Consider the following 15,247-nt stretch of genomic DNA (forward strand, 5'->3'; position numbering starts at 1 on the left):
GAAAGCCTTGGGACCAGACACTTTTCGTAATTTGGAATTTTTCGGCTTTCGGAATGGAAGATTTTTAGCGTAGATTTTAACGGCTGGCTCAGTGGTAGAGTGCTCGGCTCATATCCGCAAGGTCGCGAGTTTGCGCCTCGATCCCGGCAGTTACTCGATCGCGAGTTTGAGTCTTCAATGTAGTTTTTTCTTGCAGAATAGGAGAGAATAGGGAGGGTTAGGCTGGGATCATTCTCTGCGAGATGATCTTAGTGCGGGAGACAAGTGTAGGAGAGGTGTACTGACTGTGTGGGCAGAACTTTGGAAGTGATTGCCCACCATTCTCAAAAGCCGCTGTGTCTCCCTGTCCCTGGGATAGCAGGGGGCGATTAAACAGCACAATACCCCCCTCCCCCTCCAACTACAGAGGAATCCGCTCCCCGATGGGCCGCTACGCCGACAAGTGGCAGTTCGCCCACAGCCCGAGCTGCGCCACCTCAAGAACAAGACGTACCTTGCACACCATTCTGCTTCTGCGTGTTCCTCTGGAGTTGGAGCGGGGCTGGGCTGGAGTTGCTGATCTGGGATCTCCGTGCTTGCAGTGGGCCTGGGGGTCGGTGTCCCGATGAGGGGGCGCAGCTCGGGCTGTGGGCGAACTGCCACTTGTCGCCGTAGCGGCCCATCGGGGAGCGGCTTCTGGTGGTCCTGACGTCTCCGGCCAGTTTGCAGTTTTCCTCTGGAGTTGGAATGGGGCTGGGCTGCTGCTGGCTGTGGGTCTCTGGGATCTCCGTGCTTGCAGTGGGCCTGGGGGTCGGTGTCCCGTTGGTCCTGACGTCTCCGGTGACTGGCACTGACCTGCTGGCATCGCCGACGTGAAGACAGTGCAAAGCCCCCGCGCCGGTGCAATGGGCGGGGAGCTGGAGAGGGGAGGGAAGGGGTCACACACATGGCCGGGAAGCAGAGGGGTGTAGGTGGGGTGAAACTGAAGGGAGCGACAATCTGCTGCTGCCTGCCCGCTGAGTTAAAAAGTTCCCACGCAAGACTCACAATACACTGTGTATCGTGAGTCTACCGTGGGAACTTTTTAACTCAGCGGGCAGGCAGCAGCAGATTGTCAATTATTAACCCTCCCGCGCAATATACCCTCACCTTCTCTTTTATGAATGGGGATTTAGTTCCCCTTTCTTCGAGGACCGACCGGAGGTTCCGCTGTCACCTCTGCGGGCCGCCCTCGGTGAACGTCTTCAAGGACCTTTCTTCAAGGACCGAAAAAATGTCCGCTATTCGGAGCTTTTCGTTATTTGGAATTTCGGATAAAAGGTTGTGCACCTGTATCTGAATGGAAAAGGGATAGTGCAACGAGACCTGGTTGTCCTTGTACATCAGTCACTGAAAGTAAGCATGCAGGTACAGCAGGCAGTGAAGAAAGCTGATGGCATGTTGGCCTTCATAACGAGAGGATTTGAGTATAGGAGCAAAGAGGTCCTTCTGCAGTTATACACGGCCCTGGTGAGACTACACCTGTAGTATTGTGTGCAGTTTTGGTCTCCTAATTTGAGGAAGGACATTCTTGCTAAAGGGACTAAAGGGACTACAGATGGAAATTAGCTATTGGCTATAATCTTGCATATTTACATGTAAATGTTTATTAATATGCACTGTCCCTGTTTAAAAAAATAAAATAAACAAACAATAAACAGCTATTGAGGGAGTGCAGCGTAGGTTCACCAGGTTAATTCCGGGATGGCGGGACTGTCATATGATGAAAGAATGGAACGACTGGGCTTGTATTCACTGGAATTTAGAAGGATGAGAGGGAATCTTATAGAAACATAGAAAATTATTAAGGGATTGGACAAGCTAGATGCAGGAAACATGTTCCCGATGTTGGGGGAGTCCAGAACCAAGGGCCACAGCTTAAGAATATGGGGTAGGCCATTTAGAACTGACCTGCAGAAAAACGTTTTCACCCAGACAGTTGTGAATCCATGGAATCCATTTGATTTTAGTAAAATGAATAGAGGACGTAAACAAATGTGCCGGGGTAGCATTGAGTAAATACTAAATGTTTTGCATGACGTTGGAAGCATTTTACTTGTGATCTTCCTGTGTGGCAAAGCCTGTACGGCAACATGCCAAAGCTAGAAGCAGCACTGCAATTTGTGCTGTTGCTGTCTCCTGAATTACATAACTTCAATTTGTATTAATGAGGATATCTAATAAACTAAAATATTTTTGTGGACTGTTGCTATCTCTATAGTGTTTACAAGGATCAACAAAATTAGACAAAGTAAACTTGTCCAAAAGTTTGAAGGACGTTTTTATGTTTAGGCTTCAATTAAGTCAGGTTGGAACTATTTTTATGGACTCTCAGGAAGATGCAGTTTATAAACTACAGATCTGAAAAGACAATTAACTAATCAACAAGGCAAATTTCAGAAGTTTGTCTATTGAAAACTCCTTGCAATGGGAAAACGTTCATTCTTTTCTAATTTGGGCTTTTTAAATTAAATGAAATTAAATTTTATGAAATTAAAATGTAAGTTATTTATAGTCATAGAACTAAATACCACGGATACAGGCCCTTTAGCCTAAGTTAAAGGGCTTTCTCACGGTGCGACCTGACCCAAGACCTAACAAGAGTTTGACATCTGGGAACCTCCTGCGATAACAGTACGGCATTCGTGGACCACCGAGGACCTCCGTGGCGCTATCGTGTAACTTTGTACGGTCGGGAGAAAATTCAAACATTTTTGAATTTCTCCAAGAGTGACTTGAGCACTTTTTGGTGAGCGTTGCAACATTGTATGAAGCAGATGCCAGTGCGATACCCGTGCGATATCCGTAATGACTCTTGCGGGTACCGTGGGAACTCCTGCGAACGATAAACCCGGAAGCTTGACAGAGGGGACATAAGGTGAGTAATAGGTATTAAAGGGGGCTTTGGGTGTGGAGGAAGGGAAGGGGGGGGGGGGGGGGGTGCTCGGGGTGATTACAATGCTCTCTGGGGTGCGGGAAGAAGGGTCTCGAAAAGCAACTCGCCGCTTTGCTCTTAAGACAAATTGCTTCGATTTGAATCTCCCCGCAGTACAAGGAAGTAGAGGCAAGGTTGCGCCGTGTGTTGGAAGGAACTGCAGATGCTGCTTTAACCCGAAGATGGACACACAAAAAACTGGAGCACTTCATCGGGTCAAGCAGCATCTCTGGAGAGAATGAATAGGTGACGTTTCGGCTCGAGAGTTTCGGGTCTGAAGAAGGGTCTCCCAACCCGAAACGTCACCTATTCATTATCTCCAGAGATGCTGCTTGACCCGATGAAGTGCTCCAGTTTTTTTGTGTCTATCTTCGGGTTAAAGCAGCATCTGCAGTTCCTTCCAACACACGGCGCAGCCTTGCCTCTACTTCCTTGTACTGCGGGGAGATTCAAATCGAAGCAATTTGTGTTAAGAGCAAAGCGGCGAGTTGCTTTTCGAGACCCTTCTTCCCGCACCCCAGAGAGCATTGTAATCACCCCGAGCACCCCCCCCCCCCCCCCACCCTTCCGTTCCTCCACACCCCAAGCCCCCTTTAATACCTATTACTCACCTTATGTCCCCTCTGTCAAGCTTCCGGGTTTACCGTTCGCAGGAGTTCCCACGGTACCCGCAAGAGTCATTACGGATATCGCACGGGTATCGCATTGGCATCTGCTTCATACAATGTTGCAACGCTCACCAAAAAGTGCTCAAGTCACTCTTGGAGAAATTCAAAAATGTTTGAATTTTCTCCCGACCTTACAAAGTTACACGATAGCGCCACGGAGGTCCTCGGTGGTCCACGAATGCCGTACTGTTATCGCAGGAGGTTCCCAGGTGTCAAACTCTTGTTAGGTCTTGGGTCAGGTCGCACCGTGAGAACCGGCCATTACTCATGCTGACCAAGTTACATAACTGATTTGCTTTTGTTTGACTGATATTCCTCCAAACCTTTCCAATGCATGTAGCCTTAAAATGTATTTTAAATGTCATAATTGTGCCCGCCTCAACCACTTCCTCTGGCAGCTGTCCATTTATACACCACCCTCTAGGGAAAAAGTTACTTCTAAATCTTTCCCCGCACACCTTAAACTAGTGCCCAGGGTAGGGGAGTCTAAAACTCATTACTCCGATGCGGACGTATGAATATCTTGCACAGCTGAAATGTGATAACCTAACTCCTGTGTCAGTATCCTAACCAATGAAGGCAAGTGTGTTAAATGTCAAATTTGACATCTTATCACTGTGTCGCCATTTTCATGGAACGATATGCCTGCACCCCTTAGTATCTCTGTTCTACAACACTTCCCATTCCATTTACTGTGAAGTTGAAATTCTTTGATTGATAAACCTTTAACAAGGTGCCGCATGTTAGACTGCTCTGGAAGGTTAGATTGCATGGGATCCAAGGAGAGATAGCTGAATGGATAGCAAATTGGCTCCATGGAAGGAAGCAGACGGTGAAGGTGGAAGGTTGCTTCTCGAACTGGAGGATTGTGACTAATGGTGTGCCTCAGGGTTCGGTGTTGGGCCCGTTACTGTCTGTCATCTACATCAATGACTTGGATGAGAACATACAGGGCAAGATTAGCAAGTTTGCTGATGATACAAAAGTTAGTGGTTTTGCAGATAGTGAAGATGGTTGTGAAAGATTGCAGCAGGATCTGGATCGATTGGCCAGATGGGCGGAGGAATGGCAGATGGTCAGGTGGGTGAAGGAATGGTTCCATTTTGGGACGTCGAAAAAAGGCAGGACCTACACAGTAAATTATAGGCCTCTGTGTAGTGTTGTAGAGCAGAGGGATCTAGGAGTACAGGTGCATGGTTCCTTGAAGGTCGAGTCGCAGGTAGATAAGGTGGTCAAAAAGGCTTTTGGCACTTTGGCCTTCATCAGTCGGAGTATTGAGTATAGAAGATGGGAGGTCAAATTGCAATTTTATAAGATGTTGGTAAGACCACATTTAGAATATCATGTTCAGTTCTGGGCACCATGTTATAGGAAAGGTATTGTCAAGCTTGAAAGGGTTCAGAAAAAATTTACAAGGACGTTGCCAGGACTAGAGGGTGTGACCTATAGGGAGAGGTTGCGTAGGTTGGTCTCTATTCCATGGAGCGCAGGAGGATGAGGGGAGATCTTATAGAGGAATAGATCGGGTAGATGCACAGAATCTTTTGCCCAGAGTAGGGGAATCGAGGGCCAGAGGACATAGGTTCAAGGTGAAGGGGAAAAGGTTTAATAGGAATCCGAGGGGTACCTTTTTCACACAAAGGGTGGTAGGTGTATGGAACAAGCTGCCAGAGGAGGTAGTTGAGGTTGGGACTATTCCATCGTTTTAGAAACAGTTCGACAGGTACATGCATAGGACAGGTTTGGAGGGATATGGACCAAGTGCAGGCAAGTGGAACTAGTGTAACTGGGACATTGTTGGCGGTGTGGACGAGTTGGGCCAAAGGGCCTGTTTCCACACTGTATTGCTCTATGACAATTCTTAATTTAACATTATGTAAATTATCATTAAAAAACCTCAAAACAAACTTAGATTTTATATATATGTAACAGGAATAAATCTGTGTGAGAAAGTAGAAAAAATGTGACCTCATCTATATTTTTATTTTGCTAATTTATTTGCAAACAAAGGCACAAATTGGTCATTTCAGTTGGTTGAAGTAAAATTCCTATATTGCGTAACATTCTTTAGTTATAATATAAATATTTGTCTGAAAAGTTATTGGGAATTGTGGAAAAATATTGAAGGTGGATGTTGTCCTCAATCTTTTATTATTCCACATAATTATCAACAAACTATAAACAGAAGTGTTCAAGAAGGAATTGCAGATGCTGGAAAATCGAAGGTACACAAAAATGCTGGAGAAACTCAGCGGGTGCAACAGCATCTATGGAGCTGAAGAAGGGTTTCGGCCCGAAACGTTACCTATTTCCTTCGCTCCATGGATGCTGTTGCACCCGCTGAGTTTCTCCAGCATTTTTGTGTACCTTCGATTTTATAAACAGAAGTTATGTCTATTATAAGCTGAATCTGCAATCTTTACCACTAATTTGAAAATCAGTGTTAAAGAATAAAAGCAGACTTGAAAGTGGAGTAGATTGAATTAATGAGGTTGGCAGGTTTCACTCATTGCATCAGTTAGTTACATTTAAGATGCCTTATCAAATGTAATTGCTTTGATTCTTTGTGTGCAAAGGCATGAATTAGCGATGTTTTACAGTTTTAAAGTATTAAATCTCATCAGTGACCATTGTTAAACTCGTAAATAAATCAACAGTGATTTTCAATTTCAGTGATTTGAAATCTAGTACTGTTTCAGAATGGGATTAAATTTGCTATTCTCAAAAGTTTATTTTTGTGATTAACCGAATTCCAGCAATGTTAATGGAACTGCATTAAGTATTTATAGCAAAGAATAGTTTTCTTTATGAGAACAAACCATCATATTCTATTTTGCAGCCTGACTACGCTCGTTAATTAAAAATCTTATTACAATCTGAGATGGATATATGTTTGAGTGAAAATCTAAACCAGAACTTCACTTCTTTTCAGCAAATCAATGAAATATATATATTGATAAAAGGCTTTGATGGGATTGTTACAAACCAAACAAAATTAAATCTTAGAGCTGAACTATTCAGGAATGAAAACTCAAAGCACATTTTTCACAATATTGTGGTAACCTAGAAACCAATGTGATGTGGGGTTTGTGAGTCAATTGAATTCTTCAAAAATCTTATGACAATAAATAACTTGTTAGTCTTTTTAAAAAGCGTTGCAGTAAATCATTAAAGACATTTTGTTGTATTTAGATAGGGGTTTGGTGAGATTTAAAAAAAACTGTAAGAGGAACCCAGTGGGTCAGGCAGTACTTGTGAAGGGAAATAGACAGGCAGACAAAAGTGCTGGAGAAACTCAGTGGGTGCAGCAACATCTATGGAGCGAAGGAAATAGGCAACGTTTCGGGCCGAGTTTCGATGCTGCTGCACCCACTGAGTTTCTCCAGCACTTTTGTCTACCTTCGATTTTCCAGCATCTGCAGTTCCTTCTTAAACAAATAGACAGGCAGTGTTGGTCCATTTCCCAGCATGGATACTACCTGACCTGCCGAGTTCCTCCAGCAGTTTACTTTTCTGTTCACAATTCTAGCAACTGCAGTCTCTTATGAGGTGAGATCACATCTGGAATACTAGGCATATTTTTTGTTCCTTTGATTGTGGTGAATGTTTAATAAGGAACTGCAGTTGCTGGTTTACACTAAATATAGACACAAACTGCTGGAGTAATTCATTGGTTCAGGCAACATTTCTGGAGAAAAGGACTAGGTGACGTTTTGGGTCGAGACACTTTATCAGACTGATGAAGGGTCTCTCGTCAAAACGACACCTATTCCTTTTCTCCAGAGATGCTGCCTGACTCGTTGAGTTACCTCAGCATTTTGTGTCTATCTTTTGTGATGAATGTTTGTTGGAATGACTCCTGGAGTGGGAGAACATCCTAGGAGAAGAGCTGGCTTACTTTCTGCGTAGTTTAGAAAAATGAAAGGTGGTCTTAAAAAGTCTTGAAGGGATTGACATGGTTGATTACAGGAGGCTGTTTTACTTGATTGGGACCTTAAGAATCTCTGTTCACAGACTGGATGAGCAGTTGTCTATTTAGGGACTTAGATGAAAGGGTGTGAGAATTCTTCTTGTAGAGTTCTGATTCGCGGTAGCACAGTGGTGTAGCAGTACAGCTGCTGCTTACAGTGCCAGAGACCCGGGTTCGATCCTGATTTTGGGTGACCATGTGGGTTTTCTTCAAGTGCTCCAGTTTCCTCTCACGCTCCAAAAACATACAGGTTTATAGGCTTCAGTAAAATTGTAAATTGCCCCTAGCGTGTGGCATAGTGTTAGGGTAAGGGGTGATCACTGGTTGGCGCGGACTCGGTGGATCGAATGGCCTGTTTCCGTGCTGTATCACTAAACTAATCCAAAAGTAATGCTGCATTCCCTTACCCATCTCTTAGAATAATTTGTCCTTTGTTTTATTAATTGATTTCTGGTGAGAGAACACTAGTTCACTTTCTCACAATGGGGACCTGGTGTGGGGGGAGCGCCGTGAGGGAGGGGGATGGACATTGGTGGACCCGGCGTGCGGGGACTGCTGTAAGGTAGGGGTGGAGGGAGGGAAGAACAAAGGGGGCCTATTTTGGCAATTTAGTTTGCCATCTAATGCATTGATTTTCTTTTTGGAGTTGGATTTGCACCCTAAACATTTTGACATGTGCAAGAGTGCTGCCAATGATCCATTTTGGATCAAATGGATGGTGATAAATGGCAGATAAATTGGCATCCAAACAAGCATAACATTTGAGACTTTGGATCAGTGAAAGTGAAGTCATGACATGTTCCAATGATTGGGAAAAGAAGTCACTAAAATAAATCACTAAAAGCTTAGCTGTACTACATTACACTGAAATGTGAAATGTTGGTTTCTTGTGATTAAAACATTAGTGATGATTTAATCAAACTTTCACTTAAATTGGGTAACTTCAGAGGAAGGAATTTGAAAATTCCAAGACAAGACAAAGAGCCAACAGATTGCTTTGGTCCATGACAGTAGCATATGAATAGAAATATGAATAGAAGTGCGTGCGTGTATGTATTTACACACAGTGCATTCAGAAAGTATTCAGACTCCTTCACATTTACCACATTTTGTTACTTTACAGCCTTATTCTAAAATTGATTAAATTCATTTTGTTTATCATCAATCTATACACAATACCCCATAATAAAAAAGCAAAAACAGGTGTTTAGAAATTTTTGCAAAGTAATTAAAAAGAAATTACTGAAATGTCACATTTACATAAGTATTCAGACCCTTTACTCAGTACTTTATTGAGGCACCATTGGCAGTGATTACAGCCTCAAGTCTTCTTGGGTATGACGCTACAAGCTTGACACACCTGTATTTGGGTAATTTCTCCCATTCTTCTCTGCAGATCCTCTCAAGCTCTGTCAGGTTGGATGAGGATGCACAGCTATTTCCAGGTCCCTCCAGAGATGTTCAATCGGGTTCAAGTCCGGGCTCTGGCTGGGCCACTCAAGGACATTAACAGACTTGTCACAAAGCCATTCCTGCGTTGTCTTGGCTGTGAGCTTAGAGTCATTGTCCTGTTGGAAGGTGAACCTCCGCCCCAGTCTGAGGTCCAGAACGCTCTGGAACGCTCTGGAGCAAGGATCTCTCTGTACTTTGCTCTGTTCATCTTTCCCTCAATCCTGACTAGTCCCCCAGTTCCTGCCGCTGAAAAACATCCCCACAGCATATGGTATGATATTGGCCAGGTGATGAGCGGTGCCTGGTTTCCTCCAGACGTGACGCTTGGCATTCAGGCCAAATAGTTCAATCTTGGTTTCATCAGACCAGAGAATCTTGTTTCTCATGCCTTTTGGCAAACTCCAAGCGGGCTGTCATGTGCCTTTTACTGAGGAGTGGCTTCCGTCTGGCCACTCTACCGTAAAGGCCTGATTGATGGAGTGCTGCAGATATAGTTCTCCTTCTGGAAGGTTCTCCCATCTCCACAGAGGAACTCTGGAGCTCTGACAGAGTGACCATTGGGTTCTTGGTCACCTCCCTGACCAAGGCCCTTCTCCCCCGATTGCTCAGTTTGGCTGGGGGGCCAGCTCTATGAAGAGTCCTGGTGGATCTAAAGTACTTCCATTTAAGAATGACGGAGGCCACGGTGTTCTTTGGGACCTTGAATGCTGCAGAAATTGTTTTATACCCTTCCCCAGATCTGTGTCGTGACACAATCCTGTCTCGGAGGTCTACTGACAATTTTTCTGTCTTCGTGGCTTGGTGTTTGCTCTGACATGCACTGTCAACTGTGGGACCTTATATAGACAGGTGTGTGCCTTTCCAAATCATGTACAATCAATTTAATTTGCCACTGGTGGACTCCAGTCAAGTTGTAGAAACATCTCAAGGATAATCAATGGAAACAGGATGAACCTAAGCTCAATTTTGAGTGTCATGGCAAAGGGTCTGAATATTTGTGTAAATGTGATATTTCAGTTATTTCTTTTTAATTACTTTGCAAAAATTTCTAAACTCCTGTTTTCGCTTCTTCATTCTGGGTTATTGTGTGTAGATTGATGATAAAAATATATAATTTCATCAATTTTAAAATAAGGCTGTTATTTCTATATATATATATTACTACCAAATCTGTTACTGTTCACATTGAAGGAAGAAAAACATTTCCATATCACCATTTTTATTTCTTTTAAGTATGTTGCCATTACCTTGATGTTCACTTTTTTAAATTAGATTGCCAGCAAAATCTCCTTGGAGTTTGTAAGTAATTATTACATGGCTGCATGATGCATTTATTGGGATGAATTTCAGTTTTTCATGAAACTAGTTTTGATACAGTTTTGATTTAGTTATTCTGTACATTGCATGCCATTATTCTTTTGCTGCACTGAGCTACGACTTAATGTCAAGTTCAAGTTCAAGAGAGTTTATTGTCATGTGCCCCTGACAGGACAATGAAATTCTTGCTTTGCTTCAGCACAACAGAACATAGTAGGCATTGACTACAAAACAGATCAGTGTGTCCATATACCATTATATAAATATATACACACATGAATAAATAAACTGATAAAGTGCAAATAACAGATAATGGGCTATTAATGTTCAGAGTTTTGTCCGAGCCAAGTTTAATATCCTGATGACTGTGGGGAAGTAGCTATTCCTGAACCTGGTTGTTGCAGTCTTCAGGCTCCTGTACCTTCTGCCTGAAGGTAGCAGGGAGGTGAGTTTGTGGCCCGGATGGTGTGGGTCCTTGATGATACTGCCAGCCTTTTTGCGGCAACTGCCAGCCTTTTTGAGGCAACTGCCAGCCTTTTTGAACATCAATCATTTCTGAGTGTGAGCCCATTTTGCCTGGATTTCCTTGGATAACAGTGCAGATACAATGTTCATCTCAAAGTTGCAATAACAAAATGGGCTTTCACTGTTCCACAAATTAGTACTTCAGTTGTGACTAATACTGACACCAAAAAAGATAAACGACCACTCTATAATGCGAATTCAACAGTGCATCAACTCCAAGAAAGAGGCAACGAACAATAAGTTGTCGGAGATGGCTAAGTGTATCATTCTGCTTAAAAGGAGGTGACGTTATGTGTTCCAGATGAGCAAAATAAAATTTAAAAACATTTGAATATACTTCTTAAAGTTTTGAATTTAAATGTTTTTTTATAAAAAGAAAAATCTCTGGTCAATTTATCATGATGTCTCAGTGTACAGCTGTCTTTTTTCTAAACTAATTCCCAATAGAAATAGCCTATTACAGGTAATTTTACTTTGGCCATTGTTGGATTTACAATGTGTGTCGTTTCCATAGATCTTTACCTGATTGTAGCACTTATTTTTTTAAACCAAAACCATTGATAGTTTCTTAATCACTTTTTTTTTGCTGAAGTGTGTTTATTTTTTCATTTGTTTTAATTCAATATCCATAGTTTAAGTATCTTATTGTTTGGTTAAAGCATTCAACCAAATGTGCTCCCTTTCTGGATAATATGATAGTAATAAAACAATGTATGTTTGAGTGATTTCACGTAGCTGCATCACAGCTTGCTTGTTTTGGGTTGCTTAATTAGAACTCTCACATTTTCATTATTTGGCATGCATTTATGAAAAGGTTTTTAATCTATTTTGGCGAATTTCCTCTTCGTGTAATATAGCAAGTTGTATATAAGTACAACAAGCCAGCAGCATGAATATACAAACTGAATTCTGCACTTTATAAAATATTTGAATTTTTGATGACTAATTTAAGTTATTACAACCCAGTAACCGGCAGAGCTTTTGTACAACACTTTTATTGTATTTGGCATAGTAAAAAAAAGTTTTGTATGGTAATATTTATTCTACAAAGATAATTTGTCTTTTTTTAGCTTATGGAAGCCACTCGGCACAATTTTGATGATCCTGATTCCACAGCTCCAAAGAGCCCATTGCATTTGGCTGTAAGTTAATTAATTTGATTTTCATAAACACTAATAAAAAAATCTGTATAATTTTACACTGAATTGAAATTATTTACTTAATTGTGTTTGTTTCTGACATTTCTTTCTAGGCCTATAATGGTCATTATCAGGCACTTGAGGTGCTTATTCACTCCATTGAGGATCTTGATGTGAAAGACATAAATGGACGTACAGCTTTAGATTTATCATCCTTTAGAGGTCACAATGAATGTGTTGAAGCCCTCATTAATCAGGGCGCATCCATACTAGTAAAAGATGGTGTAGCGAAAAGAACCCCACTTCATGCAGCAGGTACCGATATATTTATTTTTGTTAATGATCACATTGAATGGCGGTGCTGGCTCGAAGGGCCGAATGGCCTCTTCCTGCACCTATTGTCGATTGTCTATTATTACATGAAGGTGATCTTTTGGCACAGCATAAAAAGATAATCAATTATTTTGTTGAAATCCACATTTTCGAATCTGATGTAATCATCCTATTTAGTTAGAGGAAGAAAAAGTAAAATTTAATATGATTTGTGAATTTTGACAGATTCTGGAGCATTTCAGGAACTAAGAAACTTTTTAGAACCTTTTCCTTGGATTACAAACATCAAATCCACAATTGGATGAAAAATACAAAATCTACATTTTTCGTGTTCTCTACTTGGCTCTCTGTTTGGCAGTTGCGACATGCATAAATATTACAATTTCTTAAACACCAAACATTATTCTTTTGCATCTAGGTGATAACCAAAGGGCATTTGTAGGTGCTGAAACTCCTTTTGGACTTGGATATCGTCCTTAAGATTTGAATTTTATCTTTTCATTTGATTGGATTGAATCGCAGGGTTCCAGAAGTGAAACAGTGATCTATTCAACTATTGACCCAATCCAATTATTATTAATGTTAGTCATCTGCAAATTACCCTTGTTTGCTTGAAGGAATGTAGCCATGCATTTTCTAACGTCTATTGTCATTGACAGTTTTTGATAGGCCAGAAGGCAAAAACAGCTGGGTGAATTGAGAAATGTCACTCTCTGTTGCTTTGCTTGCTGATTCTATTTGAATCTAATGATGCAGTTTGGATCGGTGTTTTCTCCATGTATCAAATCTTGATGCAGGATGCAGCTTAGATCAGTGCTTTCCAACTGTTGCAAAATGACTTCAATTCTTTCTTCTACTTTGGGGTTACTGTTTTATGTTTTCAACTGCGACATTATTTGAGAGTTTACAAAGGGTGGTAGTGATAAGAGGTGAAGAAGCAGTGCTGATGATATTTGTGAACATTGTTCATTTGATGCATCATGATGTTTTTACCCAATTCTCGACTCTTCTGGAGTATTCTGGGCATATTACTGGTAAATATTATGACAAGGATTGGATTTTGTACCCAATCATCAAACTTTGGATTTGAGAAACGAGTTGCAACTGAATGCCTGATATATTAAGGAATTTTACACGGCAATGATTTTTTAAAAATCTTGTCACTTCTCAGCCAAATACCAATCCAACTCAATTTACAAATTTGCAGACAACACCACTGCAGTGGGCCAGATATCAAATAATGACAAGGCAAAGTACAGGAAGGAGATTGAGAACCGTATAACGGTGCCAAGACAACAATCTCTCTATCAGTTGACAGCAAGGCAAAGGGTATTGTAATCGACTTCAGAAAGCGAAGCAGCACACACCACTGCATATATTGAGGGTGCCGAAGTAGAGATGGTTTAAAGCTTCAAGTTCTTAGGAATAAATATCACCAACAATTTGTCGTAGACCAGCCATATTGAAGCAATGCCCAAGAAAACACACCATGTCTCTACTTCCTTAGAAGGCTTAGGAAGTTTGGCATGTCCCCAACAATCCTCACCAACTTCTACAGATGTTCGTGGAAAGCATTTTATCAGGATGCATCGTAGTACAGTTTGGGAATAGCTCCATTCAAGACTGCAAGAAATTGTAGAAAGTTGTGGACGTAGCATCACGCAAACAAACCTCCTTTCCATTGACTCCATCTACACTTCACGCTGCCTTGGCAAGGCCACCAGCATAATCAAACACCAGTCTCACCCTGGTCACTTTCTCTTCCTCTGTCATCCGGCAAGAGGTACAGAGGTTGAAAACTCATACCTCCAGATCCAGGGATAGTTTCTTCCCAGCAGTTATCAGGCAATTGAACCGTCCCCACTCCAGCTAGAGAGTGGTTCTGACCTTCCATCTACCTGATTGGAGACCTTCAAACTATCTTTAATCACATTTTATTGGACTTTATCTTGCACTAAATGTTGTACCCTTTATCCTGTATCTGTAGAGTGTGGATGGTTTGATTGTAATCATCAAAGTCTATTTGCTGACTAGATAGTACATAAAAAAGGCTTTTCACTGTACCTTGATACATGTCACAATTATAAACTAAAGTAAACTTGAATACAGTGACTGTACTGTGAGGCATTTTTCTATCTGGCATTCCTTTGAGAAACATTCAGATTTAGTTTAGAGATATAGCACAGAAACAGGCCCTTCGACAATCCAAGTCTATGCCAACCAGTGATCCCTGCACATTAACACTACCCGACACACACTAGGGGCAATTTTACTTTAATACTAAGCTAATTAACCTTCAAACCTGTACATCTTTGGAGTGTGGGAGGACACCGAAGATCTCGGATAAAACCCACGCAGGTCATGGGGAGAACGTACAAACTCCGTACAGACAGCACCCGTAGTCAGGATCGAACCCAGGTGTGTGGCGCAGTAGGGCAATAGCTCTACCACGACACCACTGTGCCTTTCTGTGTTATTACTTTAGTTATTTTTTATTAAATTAAAGCTATGGACAATGTTAATAGTGTTTTATATGCCATATATGGATCACAACAGAGCCAACCAATTTATCTCCCAATCTTAATTACATCTTAAATTAATGGATGCTCCAGCATTGCAATCAGCTTCATGGCTGCCATTTAAAGTTAAACAGGAAAGTAAGAGTAAAGGGCCTGTCCCACTGTTCCGTCATTTGCGCGTCACGCAGGTGGTGTGCGAAGATTTTTTGAATCCCAAAATCCTGGGACGCAGCGCGCGACCCTGCCTATGTCACCACGCTCCATGCGCGCGTAATGCACACCATGCGCACATCACATGCGTGTAAATGATGTCGCGCAAATTATGCCCGAGTGGGACAGGCCCTTAAATCGATTTTTCTTCCCACCAATAT

General features: G+C 41.8%; 1 protein-coding gene across 11 annotated transcripts in view; it reads left to right on the forward strand.

Moving 5' to 3' along the window:
- The window catches only part of ankrd44 (ankyrin repeat domain 44), a 152,243-nt gene that overhangs the window by 99,042 nt on the left and 37,954 nt on the right, over positions 1-15,247 (forward strand). For all 11 annotated transcript variants that reach the window (XM_033023720.1, XM_033023722.1, XM_033023713.1 and 8 more), the window contains 2 exons: positions 11,956-12,027; positions 12,138-12,339. In XM_033023720.1, the coding sequence (XP_032879611.1) occupies positions 11,956-12,027; positions 12,138-12,339 (274 nt within the window). The remainder of the gene's footprint in view (positions 1-11,955; positions 12,028-12,137; positions 12,340-15,247) is intronic.

The sequence above is a fragment of the Amblyraja radiata genome, chromosome 7 (genome assembly GCF_010909765.2).
Source record: "Amblyraja radiata isolate CabotCenter1 chromosome 7, sAmbRad1.1.pri, whole genome shotgun sequence".
Lineage (NCBI taxonomy): Eukaryota > Metazoa > Chordata > Chondrichthyes > Rajiformes > Rajidae > Amblyraja > Amblyraja radiata.